The sequence below is a fragment of the Terrapene carolina genome, unplaced genomic scaffold (assembly GCF_002925995.2).
Source record: "Terrapene carolina triunguis isolate 2854851 unplaced genomic scaffold, T_m_triunguis-2.0 Scaffold131, whole genome shotgun sequence".
In the NCBI taxonomy this organism is placed as follows: domain Eukaryota; kingdom Metazoa; phylum Chordata; order Testudines; family Emydidae; genus Terrapene; species Terrapene triunguis.
In genome coordinates, this window is record NW_020664482.1 from 17,046,867 (window position 1) to 17,068,716 (window position 21,850).

Consider the following 21,850-nt stretch of genomic DNA (forward strand, 5'->3'; position numbering starts at 1 on the left):
TAACATCGCTTTAGTGGGAAGAGTGGGAGCGGAGGCAGCAATTAAATATACTTGTCCTGGTATATTAGACTGAGAACATTAGGGAGGCAAATTTGACAAAGTGGAAAGTCATGTTTACTATACTACTGTTACCCAAGTTCCCCGCGGCTGTCTTGATATGCAACTAAATCATGGGCATGCACAAAGCTTTCCTGACAACTGTTTACTCCTCTTCCATGTTGACTTATCAGTTAATGGAAGATTTTAGTCTGACTAAGACCAAGCAAGCTGTATCAAATGAACTGGACAGTTTCAATGCCTCCAGCTGCTTCTACTTTTTCTGCATCTGAGTAAGCAGCCTTACATTTTCAGAAGCTGGAAGAAACCCTTTAAAAATGAGTAGTGCAGTATCAGGAAGGTTTGAGGTCTTCTAGGAACCGTCTTCACAATTTGAAGCAAACTGGGCTCCCAGTTAACTACTACTACTGACAAGATCTTTGGCTTAGTTCTTTTGGAGTAACCATAGCAATATGACGTCAGAATTGGCTAAGAAGAACTCCTTATTAAAGACCAAGGTAGACCTGGTGGGAAACAGAGAATACTAGGCTTGTGATTTGCAGGACGTTCTGAGGGATGCTATAGCCAGTCTCCTCTTACTACTGGATGCTGCCGTCCCTCTTTGAGAGGCAGGCTTTTCTTTGTGTGATTGGAACGGACTCACCACCCCCTACAGGAGATAGGTTGGTGATGTTTTGTATGAAGGGAATGTCCCTTACTTTATACTTTGATCTGAAACTGGATGGTGCTGGTAAAATGTTGGCCCTTTGGGCCATGAACATGACTGCCTGTGCTCCTGAAATTATGAATCTTGGTTGATGATCAACTTATCCTCTCCTCAGAATGCAACATGTTTGTGGAGCAACATGATGATGGGATTATAGAAACAGAGGGCTAGATATTCCTGTTCTGCAGCAGGATCAAATAACCTAGACCCTCTCTGACAGGTTTGTCTAACCTGCTCTTGCAAAGCCTCCAGTGGTGGGATTCTGCAGCCTCCTCAGGTACTCTGTTCCAGTGCTTAACGAGCCTTATAGTTAGAAAGTTTCTCTAGTACTTAACCTGAATCTACCTTGCTGCAAACCTAAGGGAGTATCAAGGAGGTATTAAAGTGTGGTCAATAGGTCTGGACATTCAGAAAACTACATGGGAACATATCAATATAAACATTACCAGGCTTTTCAGGCACAGGAGGCCAGATCCTCAGCTGGTCTAATTAGATGTGGATCTAGCCCTAAATTAGGATATTCCCTTAGTTTGCAGCAAGGTATATTCAGGTTAGGTACTAGAGAAACTTTCTAACTATAAGACTAGTATTTCCTTTTATTAGTTTTAAACCTGCTGCCTATTAATTTCATTGGCTGACTCCCTGATACTTGTGTTATGTGAAGGGGTAAATAACACTTCCCCGTTCACTTTCTCTACCGTTCATGATTTTGTAGACATCTATCACATCCCTACCCCCTTAGCTGTCTCTTTCTAAACTGAACAGTCCCAGTCTTTTTGATCTCTTCATATAGAAGCTGTTCCATACCTCAAATCATTTTTGTTGCCCTTCTCTGTACCTTTTCCAATTCTAATATCTTTTTGGGGGGGGGATGGGGCAACCAGATCTGCATGCAGTATTCTAGATGTGGATGTATCTTGGATTTATATAGTGGCATTATGATATTTTCTATCCCTTTCCTAATGGTTCCTAATATTTTGTCGACTTTTTTTTTTTTTTTTTTTTTTTTTTTTTTTTTTTTTTTTTTTTTTTTGTTTTTTTTTTTTTTTTTTTTTTTTTTTTTTTTTTTTTTTTTTTTTTTTACTGCTGCTGCACATTTGAGCATTTGTTTTCAGGGAACTATCCATGATGAACCCAAGTTCTTTCTTGAGTGGAAACAACTAATTTAGACCCATCATTTTGTATGTATAGTTGGGATAATGTTTTTCAGTATGCATTATTTTTCACCTATGAACTTTGAATTTCATCTGCCATTTTGTTCCTCAGTCGCTCAGTATTATGAGATCCTTTGTAAGCCTTCACAGGCAGCTTTGGACTTACAAAATTACTCAGGATGGTTATCATTTGCCACCTCACTTCACCCCTTTCCCAGATCATTGATGAATATGTTGAACAGCACTGGTCCCAGTACTGCTATGCTTGGGGGATCCTGCTATTTACCTCTGTGCATTGTGAAAACTAACCATTTATTCCTACCCTTTGTGGGTTTTTTTTGTCTTCTTTAACCAGTTATGATTCATGAGAGGATACTTCACTTTTATCCCACGACTGCTTACTTTGCTTAAGAACCTTTGGTGGGGGACCTTATTAAAGGCTTTCTGAAAGCCCAAGTACATTCTATCGACTAGATCACCCTTGTGCACATGCTCACTGACATCCTCAAAGAATTTTAATAGATTGTTGAAGCATGATTTCCCTTTACAAAAGCTGTGTTGACATTTTCCCAAGATATTGTGTTTATATGGGCCTGATAATTCTGTTTGCTATGATTTCAACCAATTTGCCTGGTACTGAAATTAAGTTTACTGGCCTGTAATTTCCAGGATTGCCTCTGGGTGGCTGACTGATCATGTGATGCAGCTATATTTTCCTGCTGCTACATTTAAAGTAATTTTATTGAGGCAGCAACCTGAGGGTGACTCTTTGGGGTGTAACCCAGACCAGTAAGGGGTTGTCACCACCAGCCCTGTAACTCTGAGCTGCTGTGGCTCACAACTTTGACACAAACACGCAAGTCACACCCTGGCTCCCACCACCCAGTTACTTTTTGCAGGGTGACCCCAACATTCCCCCAGTTCTGAATGTCCCCCAAACTATCTGCCCTGCAGTGTCCAGCTCTCTGCTGTAACACTCACAGAAGTTTTAAGTGTATTGTCTCTTTTAAAAGAGACAATACATTACAGTTCATTAATTTAACTGGGGTTTGCACAAACACTTGTATTTCAGCCAGAGAACTGAAATGGTTCAGAGTAAAAGTGCAACAAACTTATTTAACAAAGAACATAGGATTAAGTGATACTAAGTATAAGGCATAAAGATAGGGTTACAAGCAAACAAAAGTAAAGATACACATCTAAGACTAAAACGTACTTTCAGCAAGTTATAATCTTTTGCCTAAGCAGATATCTCACCTAAATTCAGTTCAGTCTTCAACCCCCTCCTTGCTGAAGGACCCAACAGTCTGTGATTTCAAGAGCTCTGGCCCCCTTGAATCCATGCAGTGTTGGATTCCAAAATGGTTTTCTGTTTCTGCTTATATCTGCCAAAGTTCATTGACCCTGTTACAAGAGGAAGGAAGACTTCCAGCTGTTCTTCCCTTCCTATTGACTTCCCATCCCCCTGCAGATTCATAAGTAAATGGGGCTTCCATTGTTTTGATTCCATAATGCTTAATTTATATTGGAGGAAGGTAGAGAGTTCCCTTCCCTCCTGTCTGAGGAAAACCTGTTTCTCCCTGGATTTTTTTCAGACTTTAAAGCATAATATCAATGAGTACTCATAATTACTCGTGTAGCATAAATGCACACATTTCACTATATTAATCACCAGTGTCACAGGCTTTCATAAATTCCCTTACTCGATACTCTTTTAATACAGTTGATTTCAATTGCTTATTACCTGGGTGTCCGACCCCTGTCTTCATAGTCCAGTAAACCTTTGAAATATATTCTTTGAAAAGTAAGCCCAGACAAAGGGCTCCCTACATCTTGCTGGGATGTAGATGCCATACTGTCTTCCCGAAGTTCATTGACCCTGCTTCAGGAGGCCAGAAGATTCCTTGGGGGTGCAGTCTCCATTCCCTAGCCAAATTAAGTATTCATTTTTCAATGGCTTTGTTTACTTGCACGTAAATGTATTTTTCTTTGTGTTTAGTGATGCCTTTACATTGATTCCATTTGCTTAATGTGTCTCCAAATTCCTTGGTCTGAAAGAGGCATGGTTTAGATACTGCTTGACAAATATATTTTAAGAACACATTTGCAGCACATCTCCACAAAGTCCTTTTGTGGGTTTATCATACATCCATCACACAATGATTTTTGGGACCAACATGTTACCAGTTTGTATATGATACCTTGTAGATACTGATTGACAACAGCACGTTAGATGTAGTGACCTTGACAAGCCTGACGAGAGTTGCTGACCAAGTAGTGAACCCCCAATGGGCCTTAGTCATGCTGGGTCATTAGTGTCTGCTTCCTAAACAGAGGAAGCTTGTTCTTTAAAAGTTACTGAGTACCTACTGTTTCCCTTGAATTCAGCGGGATTTGGGTGCTCCGCACTTATGAAAATCAGCCCACTTCTTTTAAGTTTAGGAGCCTAATTTTAGGCCATTAAATACTTTCCATCTAAGCAGCTGTTACATTTGCCTCAGGGAATGTTTGTGACTGTGAATGGGAAAGAAGGTTGTCTCTGTCTGTGAACACCTCCTATACATAATCTTGTTGATGATGATATGTAGACTAGATCAAAGATGTGAACCCTGCAATAACAGGATGCAAAGTCAGAAAGTTACTTTATTCTTACCAAACTTCTAACCACTTTCAACAGGGATCTAGAGAGGAATCGATAGCATTTTAAGCTCACACCATTCAATTCTGGCATATCCACAAGTTTCAAAGATTGCATAGCTTTGAGACTTCCTTTGAAACAAGGATGACTTCAGTCGTGAACATGAACTAAAATAACTTCAAATACCTGTTTATCGGTATTACAAGGTTCTGTGTCAGCACATTACAATATACTGAAGTAATTTAATAAGACTTAACTTTGGATATCTTTGAACAATCGTCCAGGATGCCACACCTTGAATCCAGGTGGCTCCAGCAAATGAAATTCCTTGGCAAATGTGCCTGCCATCCCTTAGCTCATCATATCTTAATTGTATGCCTAAGGAATAATATTCCATATTGGCAACCAGAGTTCTTCAGGTTACTGTCAGTAGCTAGAACTTGGATCTAGCATTCTAGCTGACAGACTTTAAGGCCCAAAGGGACCATTATGTAGGAGGTCAGAATAAGTGATCATAACACAGCCATAGAATTAATTCTTCTTTAATCTGATGATGCAAGTGTAAAGCTCACATAGATTACACAATACAACCATAGCAGACGTGGTTTTAGACAATCCATCCCCAATCCTATTTTGATTGACTGACTAGCACCTTACTGGAAAAGTCACAGCATGGACTAACTGAAAGAAAGTGTGACTTTAGCTTGATTAGTACGTGGAGGACTTCATGTAGCCACTGAATCTTGCTTACACTGTCAAAGCTATACCTTTCATAGAATCTCAGGGTTGGAAGGGACCTCAGGAGATCATCTAGTCCAACCCCCTGCTCAAAGCAGGACAAATCCCCAGACAGTTTCTTTTTCTTTTCTTTTTTTTTTAAACACCCCTGCCATTCCCTAAATGGCCCCCTCAAGGATTGAACTCATAACCCTGGGTTTAGTAGGCCAGTGCTCAAACCACTGAGCTATCCCTCCCCCCCCTTTCTCCTGATGATCCACATCCCTGCCTTCCTAGGTTTGAGTCACTTTGCGCTACTGATACATTGAATAGCCAGCAGCCCACTGGTGCTTTCCACTGTAACAATGAGGTCCATCCTTAGAATATTTTTAAAATTTAGTTTTTCTTCTAGAAAGTTTTTTTTTCTAGTTCTCTTGATACTCATTCCCCAGAGTGCTCCAAACTGGATGCAATTATGTGGATTAGGAGAGAACATGAGAGAGTAGCTAGGGAGGGACACTATCTCCTCCAGACACCGTCAAATGCAGACTGATCTATTGGTATCACCCTCAGCTCCCACTTTGAAGGAAACAGAACTTTCTTTCTCTTTATGCAGCACCCCTAATTTCAAAACTTCAGACACACTATCGCCTACTCCTCCTTTCCAAATCAAACAGGCTGTCTCCTGCTGTCAGTCAGACACCCCTCCCCACTCTTCCACATGACTCCTCCTAGCATCCAGGCTTCCTCTGCTTTCCCCTTTCTCTCCCCTCGCCCAGGCTATTTTGACTTACAATCCACCTAACTGGGGCTAGGGTGGGAACCTCTGCTTCTGTTGGCTCCTAAACAAATGAGGGGGACTTGAGCACAGGCTAATAGTAAAGCTCTGAAGGCACTGCTGGCAGAAGCAGTGGTTACACTATGACTTAGGTCCTGCAGTTCATTAGTAAAAGCTTGGCTTGGGATCATGCAGGTAGGTACCTGGGTCTGATGGAACAGGACCCAGGCTCTGCTTACAGTAGTTTAAATTGCTATTTTAATAGCAACAAGCCATGCCCCAGGGAGCACTGGTTGGCTGTTGGTGCATTTCTCTGGTGTCAGAGTTTTTAAGACCAGAAGGGACCACTAGATGGTCTTGGCATTTGGCCTCAATCCACACAGCACACCCAACTTCAGTATCAGGAGGTGAATGCACCAGGCTGTAGCTTCTTATTAATAGCACAGTCACCAATAGCAGTGCTATTTTTTTTTTCAATGTCTGTAAGTATTCACTATGGGGTTGCGGGAGTAAGAATGCATTTGCAGAATTCTTGTGCTAGTAAAATTGGTGAGAACCAGCTGTTCCATGAGAAATCTGTACCCCCATCCCCACACATCCCTGCATCCCATTCCTAGCCTGCCAATCTGCCAGCATCCGTGTCTGAGACACCAGCATCTTACCTCTGGCCAAAATAACCAGAATGTCCAAGGTGCAGCACAGAAGTAACCGAAATACTTCATGTTAAGTTGTGGCAGGCAGCAGGTAAGGCAAATTGTCATTTGGCGTCTCTCCTCTGGAGACTGCCTTCTTTCTTTAAATACCAATCAATCAACCCTGCAATTGATAGGCAGAATACTTTGCCCACGCAGAGTTTGTAAACTTCAATGGCGAGCTATCGGTTTCAAGATCCAAGGCCCAAATGGGTAACTAGCTTTGTTTGCTGTCCACATTCAAGGCACCGTGAGATGACATAAATAAAATTCCATCACACGCTCTTGAATTTTTCCTTCTTTTTTTGTCCTAGCTAAGTCTCTAAAGCCAGAAAGAGGCCAGCTAAATTTGCTGTGAACTGTACCAGCATGAAATGTTAGTGTATGAGTAGTACTACATCATTAATGCATGGGAGTTCTCAATGGACTTCAGTGGAGACAGACCCCAGATCATAACTTTCTGGATGCTTTTCTGGATTTTTCGTAAGTTTCTGCCCAGTGCTAAATCTGGATTTTCTAAGCATCCAGTAAAACAAGTCTGTTAATATTTAAAATGCTTTGCCACAATTCTACAGATTTACTCTTGATTCCTAACTGGAAGAGGAATTTTTCATTTGATATGGTGAAACGGATGCATATGGCGGCCTACAGACAAGCATCCCCTACAACTTAATGAGTTTCAGGAGCTGAACACCTTTCAGGATTAAGTCCTTTTCATGCTACTTTTGTAGTGCTCATGAACAAGTTTTTGTTTTGGACTGACTTGTATCAACTGAGTATCTTACCTGTGTCTGTTGTACTGTGTCTGAGTTATATTGTCTCATTTAGAAGATGGTTTGTCTTTCTCCAGTTCCCATAGCTTTAAGCATACCAACAGCTCTCTCAGTACAGTATCTTTCCTGGGAAAGCCCCTGTAAAATGCAGGCAATAGTAGAATCACTGCAAATGAAACTTTGCGTTTGTGCCATGCTATCAGGCTTTGTGGCAAATCTAAAGACCCCCCCCCCCCCGTCTCTCCCCACAAATTACTAATTTTGGATGACAGACAAAATTGGTGAAAGAATTACAGCTGCATATGATTCAGAACAGTTCTGCCTGTCCTGGAAGTGCCCTGAGTACAAAAAGGTGTGCTATGATTCAACAGTTCACGCCTTTCATGGCAGGTTTAAGACATGTTAGGAGTGATCCACACCCTTATGGTCTGGGGAAAATATTACTTTTTGTCTAGGACTTAAATATAGAAACTCTGTATTTATTTGCCCAATAAATCCCATAAGTCAAATAGTGTGGGGATAGGAAAGGAATAAAAATCAGAATTGATCTCTTCTTTGCAGAGTATATCCAGAAAGTAGGCTTCTCTAGTACAGCTGGCATTTGTAGTAAATAGGGGTGTTCTGACATACATACATTTTTTTTTTTAAAGTTTGCTGATAGTTAAGACAGTCTCTTAACTGCAGTCTGATGCACACTCTAGCTGAGTTAGAGGACCCTTACCTGCATATTTCTTTAAATTGTTGCAAAGTGTTTTTTAACCCTTGAATCCATCAAAAAAACAGAGCTCTAAATAGCAACATCATATTCCCTATTTCTTCCCTATCTTTGATTCCCACAAAACTGTGGGGAAACATGCAGACCTTTTTTTATGGCAACCAGCATTATGGTCTTTTTCTATATTAGCTTTACTAAGCTTCAGTGTCTCCTGGTGGTCTCTAGTCACGCTTCGGTTTTAAACAATTACCACTGCAGCTGTCCACAATACTATATTCCTGTCTTCCCTTCATATGCTTTACTCCAAATGCTTTAATAGACTATATTGACTATCTAGTGCTCTGACACAGGACAAGTTATCAACACTGGATTATGACTCCTTTTTGTAGCATCAAACGAAGTAAAGAGAGAACACTTTAATAAGTAAGGATACAGCAAATAGCAGGAGAAAATAAATTGCTTTTTGTTTTTACTGTTCCCTCCTGCTCCAGTATTAAATTCCTCTATGGAACCATAGCCTGATGGTTTCTTTATTCCTTGTGGGTCAGACATCAAGTTATGGCTTTACCTGATGGTGTGTTCATATTGTGTCAGTATTGTGTTCCTTACAATGGTGCGTCTGTGCTGCTGCAGCCGCACCATTGTAAGATGCGCAGAGTAGCTGCTCTTTGTTGCCGGAAGAGAGTTCTCCCGGCAACAAAATAAAACCACCCTGAATGAGGGGCGGTAGCTTAGTCTCCGGGAAAGCGTCTCCTGCCGACTAAGCGCTGTCCACACCGGCGCTTTTCGTTAAAACTTTTGTTGTTTAGGAGGGTGTTTTTTCACACCCCTGAGCGACAAAAGTTTTTATGACAAAAGTGCAGTGTAGACATAACCTTAGTTACAATAATTAACTGGTGAAGACTTGCCTTTAACTTTAGGTAAGAAGTTGTATGCACCCAGGATAACTGTCTACCTTTTAACAGGCTTTACCTTTGGGTTCTGTCCTGTTGGGATGATTCCAGAGAGACTCTTACAAGCCAGCAGTTTATTCCATCTCTGCTATGAAACTGACCTAAGGACTTCACACACATTTGTATTGATCTTTTGACCATTTTTTTACTTTCCTCTTTCTTTTTCCTTAACTTATTATTAAACCTTTAGTCTTAGTTACATAAGGATTGGCATCAGCATGATTATTGGGTAAATCTGAGACTCCTATTGACCTGGGGATAAGTATCCAGTCCTTGTGGGATTGGTGAACCTCACATATTGTGAATTAGGTTTTCAGTAACCCCTCACTATATTAGACTTCGCTGTCTAGATGGGACCCAAGGGCTGGGATGCTTAAAGGGGACTGTATTTGGCTTCTTGTTAACTGGTGTAGTATTACAGAAGCTGTTTTTGTTACTGACTTGATTAATCTAATTCTAGAATAAACCACCAGTTTGGGGATTGCCTGCCCTATTCTTTGCAGTCTGCCCTGAGTGTAGCCGTCTTAGTGCAGCCCATCCAGGCACCCCAGTCACAGAAGGTGTGAATGGTATGTAGTTTTGTTTACATGGGCTCTCCAGGGAGCATAGTAACTTTTTAATATCTCAAACACTGTGGCACCGCATACCTTCAGCTAACACCAAAGTTAACCAGTTCAGTATTTCTCTACTGACAAACACTAACGGAAACAAATCCTTTACACAAAGGGTGTTTTTGATGTAGTGAAGATAAAACCAAACTCCTTAATGCTTATAGTTAGATTATAGTCAGAAGTGTTTGAGAACCTAACTAAAATGGCTTTGGGGGCCAGGTTTACAGACCTACTTAGATGCTTTTGTATGCTTCATAGGCACCTTAGTCAAGGGGAGATGGGCACCTAAACTGTTTCAGTGATTTGGTAAATCCCACTAGGCATATTATACCTTTTCAAAAGCTGCCCTTGGTCTCTAGGGTGATGTATGTACTTGGGGGTAGATACTACTGAATCTCATCAGTACTGATTATATCACCATGCTATCTGATAGAGCCAACTAACATTTTTGGATGAAAGGCAAGGTAAATACGAATATATTGGACAATAAAGGATGGAAGGGAGGAGGAGGAGGAGTCAATGCCAATGAGCTGTCTTTCAAGTCTCATCCTTCTGTTATGGCTATACGCGCTCTATATCAGAGCTTCATAAGTTCATATGTAGTCATTACTGTATATCAAGACACAATAAACACTATACAAAACCTGCAGAATCTCCAGCTGACAGGGGAAGGGTCAGAGGTGCTGCAATAGCATGTGGCCAAATTATTCATATGTGGGCACATACAATTGGGCATCTAAATCAAAGTGGCCTGGTTTTCAGAAGTGCTGAGCCTTTGTGTCACCCATTGCAGTCACTGAACGTTGTGGGTGCTCAGGTCACTTTTTGTTTTAGGTGCCTAACTTTAAGGTCCCTTCTTTGAAGAACTTCGCATTTGTGAACACTTATGCTCCTGCTGGTATCTCTTCTACTCTCCATTCAATACAGCAGCACTTCCATTCTGTGATGGTTGACGTAGGAGACGTAGCCATACATAGACTCTTAGCAGAAGCATAGACACATTGGCACTCTCACATTTGGAATCTGAGTGGAGTGGGGAAGACAGCAAGGTTTGGGTTCCTATTTGGGTTAATAGGAGTAGCCAACCTTCATTATCCATGTCTTTCAGCATCCTCCCATTTCCGACAGAAAATATAAGTGTCAATTTTCAGAAAGTTCAGCATCCCCACCCAGTTTCTCAATCAAGGAGACCCTTCCTCTGACCCTACCCCCAGTATAGGAACTTTATATAATGGGTCTGTTATTAGAAAATGGGGCCCCTTCCCTGCTGACCAGGACTGTTTCTATTTACTTTATTTCTCTTCCCCCAACCCCCTCAGCAGCATAAAGGGATAGATGGCTTTTCTGACAGAAGTTTTGGGCCAAGATTTCAGAAGTATCTTCCATTTTGGAGCCCACCAACACTGTTTTGTGCATGCAAGCCAGGTAGCTGGACATCTGCATTTGCCAAGAAAAACTTTGTTCCTGCAGATTGGAGGTTTGGGAGCACACAATAGTGCAACCATGAAGTAGGTTGGGCAATTCTGGATGGAAGCTCTTTGAAAATCTGCCCCCTGTATTTGTACCTGCTTATATAAAGGTAGCTCACTTGGCCAAACACTATGTACCTCTTCCCTTGGCTAGACACTTGTATCTGTCAAACAGTGATTTTTATGAAGGAAATAACTACTCACACTGTAATTAGTCTGAAGTAATTCCCTAAGGAAACATCTGTGGTACAGTCCTATAACTATTCCCTAGCCCAGTGTTTCAAATCATCTGTTCACGGTTGGGGGCAGACTTGCTAGCAGAGTCTGAACAAGAGTTGCTCTGGCAACAGTTTGCCTCCTGCTAGGCCCGCACTTGCTGTGGTGGTACTTTTAAGTGCTCTTTGGAGCATGTTTGTTTCGTAATCCAAACACCATAGTTTATTAGAAGCATCTGCATCTCTTTGCAGTTCTCCTGTATAACTGTTTAGCTTCCTGTGTCTCTTCCCCTTTCAAATGCCTTGGTCTCCCAATTTAATCTTTGTTTAGAACTGAGACCCTAAAACATGCAGCTGAGCTTCTGGTTCCAAACAGAACAGTTATAGGAACATTTGGGCAATACTTCTAAGAAAGTCTAGTTGTGTGGCCTTTTGGCCATGATGCAAACTTTGCAAAGTATCAGTTTACTGTTGTCTGCCCTGTATCCTGGTCTGTATTCTTCCACAGCAGCAGAATAGACGTGATCTAACTCTTATTGCTATGTATATTATTTGCATGTTTCAAATTAGTGCTTTGTCAATAGATATATAATTCCAGACTTCTGGTGCACACATTTGCTTGTGCTTCCTCTTGCAGGAATAATCTCCCGTAACCTTAATCCAAATAAGAATAACCCAAATAAGATTAGGAGGCATTGTCTAGGCTTTGCTAGCAGGTGCTTTTCCTAGCACAGCTCTTACATATGAACACATTTACTTACAAATCTTTTGCTCCAGAACTTAGCTGTTCCTAGTGTCTTCCCTGGAAGGCAAATTCTTTGTTTCTACTTTTTTAGAGCCCCTCAAACCCTTTTATATCCTGGGTTTGCGTTAATAACGCTTACCTGGCCTTGCTTCTAAGGTGAGTCAGCAGAATGGCTCTACATCTTCATGCATAGTGCTGAAGCCTGAAACGCTGTTTCTAAGAAGAACAAACTGGAAGTAAACTATCAGGTTGTTTTTTGTTAAATCCTAAATAGTAATAGTAATTGTTCCTTAAGGAGTATAACATATCTAGGAATTTACTTATAGACAAAGATCAATCCCAGGCGCTGACTTTTATTTTTCCAGGTGGGTGCTCCAGCCCGAGGCCTTGCCCCTACTTCGTCCCTTCCCCCATGGCTCCTCCCTCGCTCCACCTCTTCCCACCCCCTCTCCAAGGGCCCCCACCCACCTGCTGCTCTCTGACCTTCCTAGAGCGCCTCCTGCAAACTGCCAAACAACTAATGGGCCCCAGAGCACCCACGGAGTTGACACCCGTGGATACAGTGGAATAATGGTCTGAAACAAAAGGGTACATTTAATTTTTAACTACTAGGAAACCATTTTTTAGAAGGAAGGTCAGTTACATTGGGCAGTACTAGCAACTTCCATAATCTGCTAGGTAAAGCATATGTACAGTGAAAAGAAATCCCAACCTAGGATGGGCAGGATTAGACTTTTTGGATCATCTAGCCCTTGACAGTACTTGGAGAAGTTACAGGAATAATTTGTAACTTGATGGAGTAAAACTGCTGGACCAGTAGCAAAAACCAACAAAAACATCTAATCTCAATTTCCTAAGGTCTTCATCAGGGTTTTAGCTAAGGGGGCTATTGGGTGGTGTGTGCAATAAGAGAACTAGCCAATAAAAAGTTTTGTAGTGTAACCTATTCCTAAACAAAATACTTCATTTAACATGAGTTAAGGTTGCTCTTATCAATGAACTAAACCATAAAAACTTAGGAAATACAAAGTTAAAGATTAAAAGGTTACACAGTCACGTACTGAAGTTAGGAAATGCCAGAAGGAACGTTGCCTGTGCAACCTTAATTTGGCCCCCAGTCTGTAAGCCTTTAATTAGATGCAGAAATGACACACCAGACTTTTCACAAGTGAAGTGACTTGCCCAACATCACATAGGAACTCAGTGGAAGAAGCAGGGATAGAATCTAATTCTCCAGGGCAACATTCAAACACCTAAGCCGTGAAACCATCCTTTTATCTTCCTGCTGTCCCTAGTTTCATTCACCCTCCAACTTTTGCAACAAATGAAGCAGGATCCCACAGATAGCCGCTTTCTTTACTACGCAACCTCAATTCACCCCACAGCAGATCTGTCCTGTGCAGTGAATGAGACCAGAGTCCTGTGGCTTTCTAAGTTGTGCATACACACAAGGGGACAACTTAGGGTTGCAGTGGCAACATTCATTCTAGCATTTCCTGGGCACTTGACTTGGTAACCCTTTAATCCTTAACTTTGTATTTCCTAATATTTTATGCTTTTGTTGGCTGATTGAGAGCAACCTTAAGTAATGTTAAATGGGAGCTTTGTTTTTGAATTTCCTTAGTTTTTCCCCTATTAATAAGTATACTGTTTAAATAATAAAGCACTTACACATTTGTTGTCTTCAATGTATATTATTTTTTGCCACTGTTATCTTTGTGAAGCTCCATTTTACCTCTAGGCACTGTGTTCATTAATATGTTGGAAGTAATTAAATTAAATTTGTATTTAAAAAAAAAACTAGGGCTGTCGATTAATCACACGTCCTCTGGAATGGTGATTGAAGCATGAAGGGACATATGAGTCTTTAATGCATCTGGCACGTAAATATTTTGCAACACCAGCTATAGTAGTGCCATGCGAACGAACACCTGTTCTCACTTTTAGGTGACAATGTAAACAAGAAGTGGGCAGCATTCTCTCCTGCAAATGTAAACAAACTTGTTTGTCTGAGTGATTGGCTGAACAAGAAATAGGACCGAGTGGACTTGTAGGCTCTAAAGTTTTACATTGTTTTGTTTTTGAATTCAGTTTTTTTGGTACATAATTCTACATTTGTAAGTTCAACTTTCATGATAAAGAAATTGCACTACAGTACTTGTATGAGGTGAATTAAAAATACTTTGTTTTTTTACAGTGCAAATATATGTAATAAAAAATAAACTGAGTACTGTACACTTTGTATTCAATATTATAATTAAAATCAATATACTGTATTTGAAAATGTAGAAAACATCCAAAAATATTTAAATGGTATTCTATTATTGTTCAACAGTGTAATTAAGTACAATCGTTTTGATTGCTTGACAGCCCTAAAAAAAAAACCTTTTTATTGAAACTTCTAAATTACAGTTTTTAAATTTTTACAGAAACTGGAATCACTATCTGTAACTCCCCCTGTCTTTTTTAAAAAAACAACAACAAATATTCTGAAAGTCATAGCTTCCCAAACTTGTGAGAAATATCTAAACACGATACATGGAAAAAAGGAGCTGGAATTTTGAATCTTATTTTCATGTAACCCTTTTTGAGCAAGGTAAAGTAAGAATAGCTGTACTGCATCTGACCCATGGACTATCTAGACAAGTATACTGTCTTCTGACAGTGGCCAGTGCCAGATGCTTTAGAGGGAATGAACAGAACAAGGCAATTATCAAGTGGTCCATCTGCTGTGATCCAGTTCCAGCTTCTGGCAGTCAGAGTTTAGGGACACCTAGCGCCTGGCATTACATACCTGCCCATCTTGGCTAATAGCGAGCGAAGGACCTATCCTCCATAAACTTACCTAATTCTTTTTAGAACCCAGTTACATTTTTGCCCTTCACAACATCCCATTGCAATAAGTCCCACAGGTTGACTGTGCACTGTATGAAGTACTTCCTTTTGTTTGTTTTAAACATGCTGCCTGTTAACTTCATTAGGTGACCCCTGGTTCTTGTGTTATGGGAATAGGTAACTAAGACATCCCCATTTACTTTCTCCACACCACTCATGATTTTATACCCATGGGCAGTAGGTATTAAAGTCCAGAGCAGACTAAGCCTCCCCTGACCCAGGTTGTAGCCCCGGCCCTGCCCATCTTCTCCTGGGAGGCCCCTCCCTCTTTCCCCCTTCTACCCTGAAGCTGGGGGGGAGGGGAGGGGTGTCGGGCCACCGACATGGCCCTTGGGGGAGGTGGGGGGCTGGCCCTGGCCCGGTGCTTGGGGGGGTGACGGCGCAGTCTGGAGTGGGCTAGCCAGGGCTCCTCCAGCCACTGGGTGGGGACTGGGTGTTGGGGGGCGGAGGGGGGGGACTGGCGTGGCTTGGGTCTCCAGCTGCAGGGGGGGCCCTTGAGGCTTCTCTGGTTGTGGGGGGGCGGAGGAAAGGAGGGCCGCTGGCAGAAGGGGTGGGGCCAGTGGGCTAGACTCCCCAAAGCATATTCCCCCGTAGTCATCTGTTTTCTAACAGTTACCCGTAGAAAAGGAAGTGTAACCTACTTGAGTACAAACATGAAGGAACACAGCAGGAGTTTAACCAGCTCCAGTCTACTCTCATTACAGACCCTCCTGGGACCCTTTTTTGCAATAGTGCTATGAGAGTCTGAGCAATCAGTTGTCAGAAGCAGTCATCACCATGATAACCATGGCACTAGTGACACTCCCCAAAGATGCAAAGGAATGGCTGGGAGAGAGTGATGAGTGGCCGATAATATTTGATGTCATAATGTTACTGCTCAGGCAGCAGCAGGGGGCAGTAAATGGGTGCTGAGGGAGGAGATGAGGCTTTTCCAGTGTTCCCAATTTTTTTTGAAATTTCCTTTAAATAAATAACATACAAACACTAACGCACATTGGAGAGTATTCCACTCAGGCATTAATTAGTGACTGAGAATTGGTTCAAATTCCCCAGGCCATGTTGACAGAAAAAGGTCAGATGCTGATCTGCAAATCCTGTAAAAACTGAAAATTATAATTCAGCTATTAGCCTGCGCTTGCTACTGAAACACCATAATTCCCTCTGGAGGCTGGAGCTCTTGCTTTCTCAGGTGCTGTGTCCCACCTTGGTTATCCAAAATCAGTGGACCCTTTTGCCTTTACTCTCTGTGCCTCAATTCCCCATCTGTAAAATGAAGGTAATAATAGTCCCTTGCCTCATGGGAGTGTTGAGAAAATAAATGCATTAATGTTTGTCAAGCTGTCTGTCCATAATGAGGGCCAGGGAAATATGCATGACAAAATTAATTATTCTGTATTCAGCAAAGGGTTTGAATAGTGTGCAGTATATAAGGCCAGGGTCAACACATTGAACAATGAGGCTAAAACAAAATACTGACTAGCTGCTCATTAAGCGATCACTGCCCATCCTGAGCACCGAAGGAGGCAGGGGTCTTGTGATAAAAATAATATGTGAGTGTGTAATTAAAGACTATCCTAATGCATACACACAAAGGAGCTGAATTAAGATTGCACAGGCAACCTTAATTCTGGCATTTCTCAACTTTTGAGTACTTGACTTTGCAATCATAATGTTCTTCTAATGTAGGGGTGTATGTAACTTATAATAAATGTTCAAGTTTCAAAATGATAAAATTGTGTACAAATAAATTATGCTGGCAAATTCCAGTTTACCTGTGGTGGCAGCATTGGAATCACCCAGGCTCCCTGTCAGAGAGCAGGACCCCATTGTACTAAGTACTGTACAAACACATGAGAAAAGAGACCTGCCCCCAAGAGCCTACAGTCAAAGTATAAGATGAGGCAACAGGTGAATACAACAGACTGAGGAAGCGCAAGGTAACAGCGAGATTACGTGCAGCATGCTGAGTATGGGTCACAGCACAGCAGCTTGCCTAGTTGAGTTTTTTTTATAGGTGTCACAGCAGAAGTGATTTTTAAAAGAGGGATTTGGAGAAGGACAGTGGTAGCTTTGTGAATTTTTACAGGAAGCTGCTTCATGTGCCTGGGAGACAGCCAAAGGTACTTGTTTGAAAAATTTGACAAATGACCAATCGAGACTGGTTTAAATACTAGATAGACAGCACACTTAATCCATTTAATTGATACAGAATCATTGAAATGTGTTGTACACTCTATTGCCTGGAAATCCCATTGTTAAGCAGTTGTGATGTTTATCAAGAACTCAGATTTGCCTTCTTAATATGCTTTAAATCATTCTGGCTGCTTAACTTCTTTCCAGTTCTCTGTAGCAAGCTGAAGCATTGTGTTGTCAGAACTTACCATACATATCATGTGCTGCATGTAAGAGTACTTCATTTCCCTGCTTTCGTTTGTAGGGCGAGAGGGGATTCCCAGGGTTAGGTGGTCAGCCCGGTTTACCTGGGTTTCCTGGACCAGAGGGACCTCCTGGCCCAAGAGGCATAAAGGTAAGTAACAATGTATCCAAACACTATATAAATGTTACCTCTGGTGCAGGCAGTGTCTAGATTTCCTGATATACTGACACAAAATGCATTAGTGCCATCTCCAGAGCTCCTGATTCAGAGCGCGTCATTGGGTTAATGTTTCAGTGGTACAGCTCCTGGAAGCCTGTTACATTGTCTCTATTAGTTACATTACTGTCCTGCTGCGGAAGTCTATAACTTAAGGAAATAAACAATAGGGAAAATATTTGTGCTCCTCAGATAAGTCCTCTACCCCTCACTCGTGCAGGAGTTCTGGAACAGTTTGTATAGTGGGGGTGCTGAGAGCCATTGAACCACACTGTAAACCCTGTATATCAGGGGTGGGCAAACTTTTTGGCCTGAGGGCCACATCGGGGTTGCGCAACTGTATGGAGGGCCGGGTAGGGAAGGCTGTGCCTCCCCAAACAGCCTGGCCCCTGCCCCCTATCTGCCCCCTCCCACTTCCTGCTCCCTGACTACCCCCCTCAGAACCCCCAACCCATCCACCCCCCTCTGCTCCTTGTCCCCTGACTGCCCCCTCCCGGGACCCCCCGCCCCAACCACCTCCCCAGGACCTTGCCCCCTATCCAACTCCCCTGTCCCTTGACTGCCCTGCCCCCTATCCACACCCACACTCCCTGACAGACCCCCCAGGACTCCCACCCCCTATCCAACGGCCCTCTGCTCCAGATCCCCTGACCACGCCCTCCCGGGACCCCCCGCCCCTAACTGCCCCCTGAGATCTCACCCCCTTATTCAACCCCCCCTGCTCCCTGTCCCCTGACTGCCCTCCCGACCCCTATCCACATCCCCGTCCCCTGACAGGCCCCCCGGGACTCCCACTGTTACCTGTTCCCCATCCCCTGACCACCCCCCCAGAATCTCCACCCCATCCAACCGCCCCCTCCTCCCTGACTGCCCCCCAGGACCTCCCGCTTCCTTACCCAACCACCCTCCCCCCCCCCCCCGCTCCCTGCCCCCTTACCAGCAGCAGGAGCTCGCAGCCGCAACACCCGGCCAGAGCCAGCTGCACTCCCCACGCTGCCCAGTGGGAGTGGCGGGCCAGAGTGCGGGGGAGGGGGAATAGCAGGGGAGGGGCCAGGGACTAGGCTCCCCAGCCAGGAGCTCAGGGGCCGGGCAGGATGGTCCTGTGGGCCGTAGTTTGCCCACGTCTGCTGTATATGATGGAAACCACTTCAAGCCAGGGGATGCTGCAGCACCCCTAGTCCCAGCCCCTATGCACTCGTGCATGTGTGTGTGCACAGCAATCACTAATACACACACCCCTTCATTAGGTGTGAAAGTGGCCAGACTGACTGCTCTAGGGGAAGGGGTTAGAGATCAGGCTTAGTGACATGCTGTGTTGCAGCTTTACTAGGCCATGTAACACACATTGCTAAATAACTGAAATCCCCTCTACCACAGTCCTGTGATTCCATCACTTAGTGAAGTGACGAAGTCCTGTCTGCCAGCTGTGTGAATGGTCCCACTTCTATTTTGCCATGAAGTACAATGTTTTCTTACTGTCATTGTTTTTGGGGGAGGCAAGTAAGGGATTAAAACAAGCCCCTTGTGTGACTCCAAAACAATATTACAACATTGAAGAGAAGAGATGAATGCTCTTTATTTCCTGAAGTGCCTCCATTTATAACTGTCTGCTCCTGAATAACATTAAAATGTTCTAATTCTGACTGTATAGTGTTGAAATACCTCCAACTCTGCTTTTTATTTTACATACATAAATAGATACATTATATAAATTTGTCAGCTTTGCCTGGCTCTTCATTCTGTAAACACCTACGTTATACAAAACAGTCACATTTCAGAAACCACGGGAAAGAGGTTATTGCTTTTCATCACACAAAGGAGGGACTCAAGAAGAGGAAACAGTAAACAGAAAATTAAAAAAGCAAAAATGTTAGAGATGGAGAGAATGAATCAGATATAGCAAGGGATGGCAAGGAAGGAGAGAGCAAATGAGGAATAAAAGAGGTCAGATGTTTTGGTTAGAAAATATAAGTATATTTATACTCTCTTTAATGCACTTCTGTGGCAGATGTCCTATTCCATATCTCTGAATTCCTGTAACACTCTGAATGTAAATTAAAGAAAAACAGGAGCATGAAATTTGCAAGCAATCTACTATTATCTTTTACCCACTAGAGCACAGTATAGCAAGCTGAAGGAAATTAGTAATATGCAGGCAGATATAAAACTATATGAACAAAAACTGTTAACTATAAGTCCTTGGTTATTAACTGCACAAAATGCTTTTCAATCCCAACTCAACAGTAAATCCTAAAGAAAGAGGTTTGAAAACCTCTTTCTTTCAGATGGTAATAAATAATACAACTTCTAACAACACTACATGATGCTGACAGGATGTACCAGGCACCCTTGTCTTAAATATTTTGACTTTTTATTCAAGCTTTTGGTTTACTTTAGTAGGTTAACTGTGTATTTCAATGCACTATGCATGATATAATCAATTTTACCTTCTCCATGTTCTTTACAGGGTGATGATGGCCTTCCAGGGCCTACCGGACCCAAAGGAATCAGAGTAAGTGACACCCCATGTCAGGATATAGTACATAACATACATGAATTACTTTGATGGAAATGTGGGTTACAGAAAGCTAGATGAGTAAAAAATATAGAGTCAAATCAAAAGAGAAATTTATTCTTCCCAATGGGATTTCTTGTCATATTTTTAATAAATGTAGCAATAAAGGCTTATTCAGTCCATCCTGCTATACAGGACTCAAACTAGCTTTATTGGTCAAAATCCAGCCCCTCTGTTAACTTTACTATGAAAGAGAGAGACTTTTATTCTGATACATAAATAGATTCCTTGCCTTGTCTGTGAATCCTTCTGCTTTTATACCTGTCTGCTGTACTTTATGGGCAGATCCTCCACTGGTGGAAATCATGTAGTTTCATTGGCTTCAGTGGAGACACATCAATTTTCAACATCTAAGGACTTAGTCCTTAGTGTGTATAGTGTATATACCCATTAATGTATCTGTAATTGTTGTCTTTTCTCTTGTGGTTTTGTTTCATGTTTTTTCTGAAACAAATTTAATAAAACATTAACCCCATATTTTAAATCCCCCCCCCCCCAGTATGTTGTAAAGTATGGTACATGCATGTGGCTATTTTTCACCGAGGAGTGGTTCTGATTTTTTCATTGTCCTTTGCTTACAGAAACATTAATAGGCTATAAATAATGGGAATTCTTTTTAAAAACAAATAGTCCCCCTCCGACCACCCCACTTACAAATAAATATGGTTATTTCCCCTCCAGGGACCTCCAGGTCTGCCAGGATTTCCAGGAACACCAGGACTTCCTGTAAGTAGGATTTGGCTTCACAGTTGAGAAGATTATCGCTTGTTTTTTCTTTTTGCACAGATCATCCTTAGCTAATTGTGCTGTCCTTCCTTCCATGTTCAAGGGGTTACCAGGGCAAGATGGGCCACCAGGACTTCAAGGTATCCCCGGATGCAATGGAACAAAGGTGGGACATGACACTTGGTAAATTCCTGATGCCGTAACGATAGCATAATAAAGAAATAGAACTTGTCTTTGTGACTGATGCAGTAAACGGGAATAGCTTACTGTGCTGGGTAGCGTAAGCTATTTCTGGGCTACAGGTGGGTCCATATAATGCCAATTCACATCTTCTGAAATGAGAGACAGGATCACAGTCTTGTTCACAGGATCAGAAGCTAGGAAATAGCCAAAATCCAGTCATGGCTCTGACGCTTTGTAGTATTGGGTAATAAAATGACCCCCCTACCTGTTACTTCACATGTAAAATTGCGGATAATAATAACTGACCAGTGTGCTGCATGATTAGGCCCTAGTCCTGCCATCTGATCCATGCAAGTGAACACTTGCACCATATGGAGCTCTTTTGAAGTCCATGGCTCTGATACCCAGTGAATGGGGAGAGTCTCAGAATTCAGGCTTCAGCTCAAACAGCAACGTCTACACTGCTATTGTTAGCTAGGGTTACCATATTTGGAGTGTCCAAAAGGAGGACACTCCACGGGGCCCCACCCCGCCCCCAGCCCCGCCCACGCCCCGCCCCTCCCCCAAAGTCTCCGCCCCAGCTCCGCCCCCTCCCCTGCTTCCCACGAACATTTGATAAGCAGGAAGCAGGCAGCAGGTAAGCGGAGGGGGAGGG

General features: G+C 42.4%; 1 protein-coding gene across 5 annotated transcripts in view; it reads left to right on the plus strand.

Moving 5' to 3' along the window:
- COL4A5 (collagen type IV alpha 5 chain) overlaps positions 1–21,850 on the plus strand; it is a 135,105-nt gene that overhangs the window by 42,757 nt on the left and 70,498 nt on the right. For all 5 annotated transcript variants that reach the window (XM_026653061.2, XM_029911863.1, XM_029911864.1 and 2 more), the window contains exons 3-6: positions 17,556–17,645; positions 20,179–20,223; positions 20,968–21,012; positions 21,116–21,178. In XM_026653061.2, coding sequence (XP_026508846.1) covers positions 17,556–17,645; positions 20,179–20,223; positions 20,968–21,012; positions 21,116–21,178 — 243 coding nt within the window. The remainder of the gene's footprint in view (positions 1–17,555; positions 17,646–20,178; positions 20,224–20,967; positions 21,013–21,115; positions 21,179–21,850) is intronic.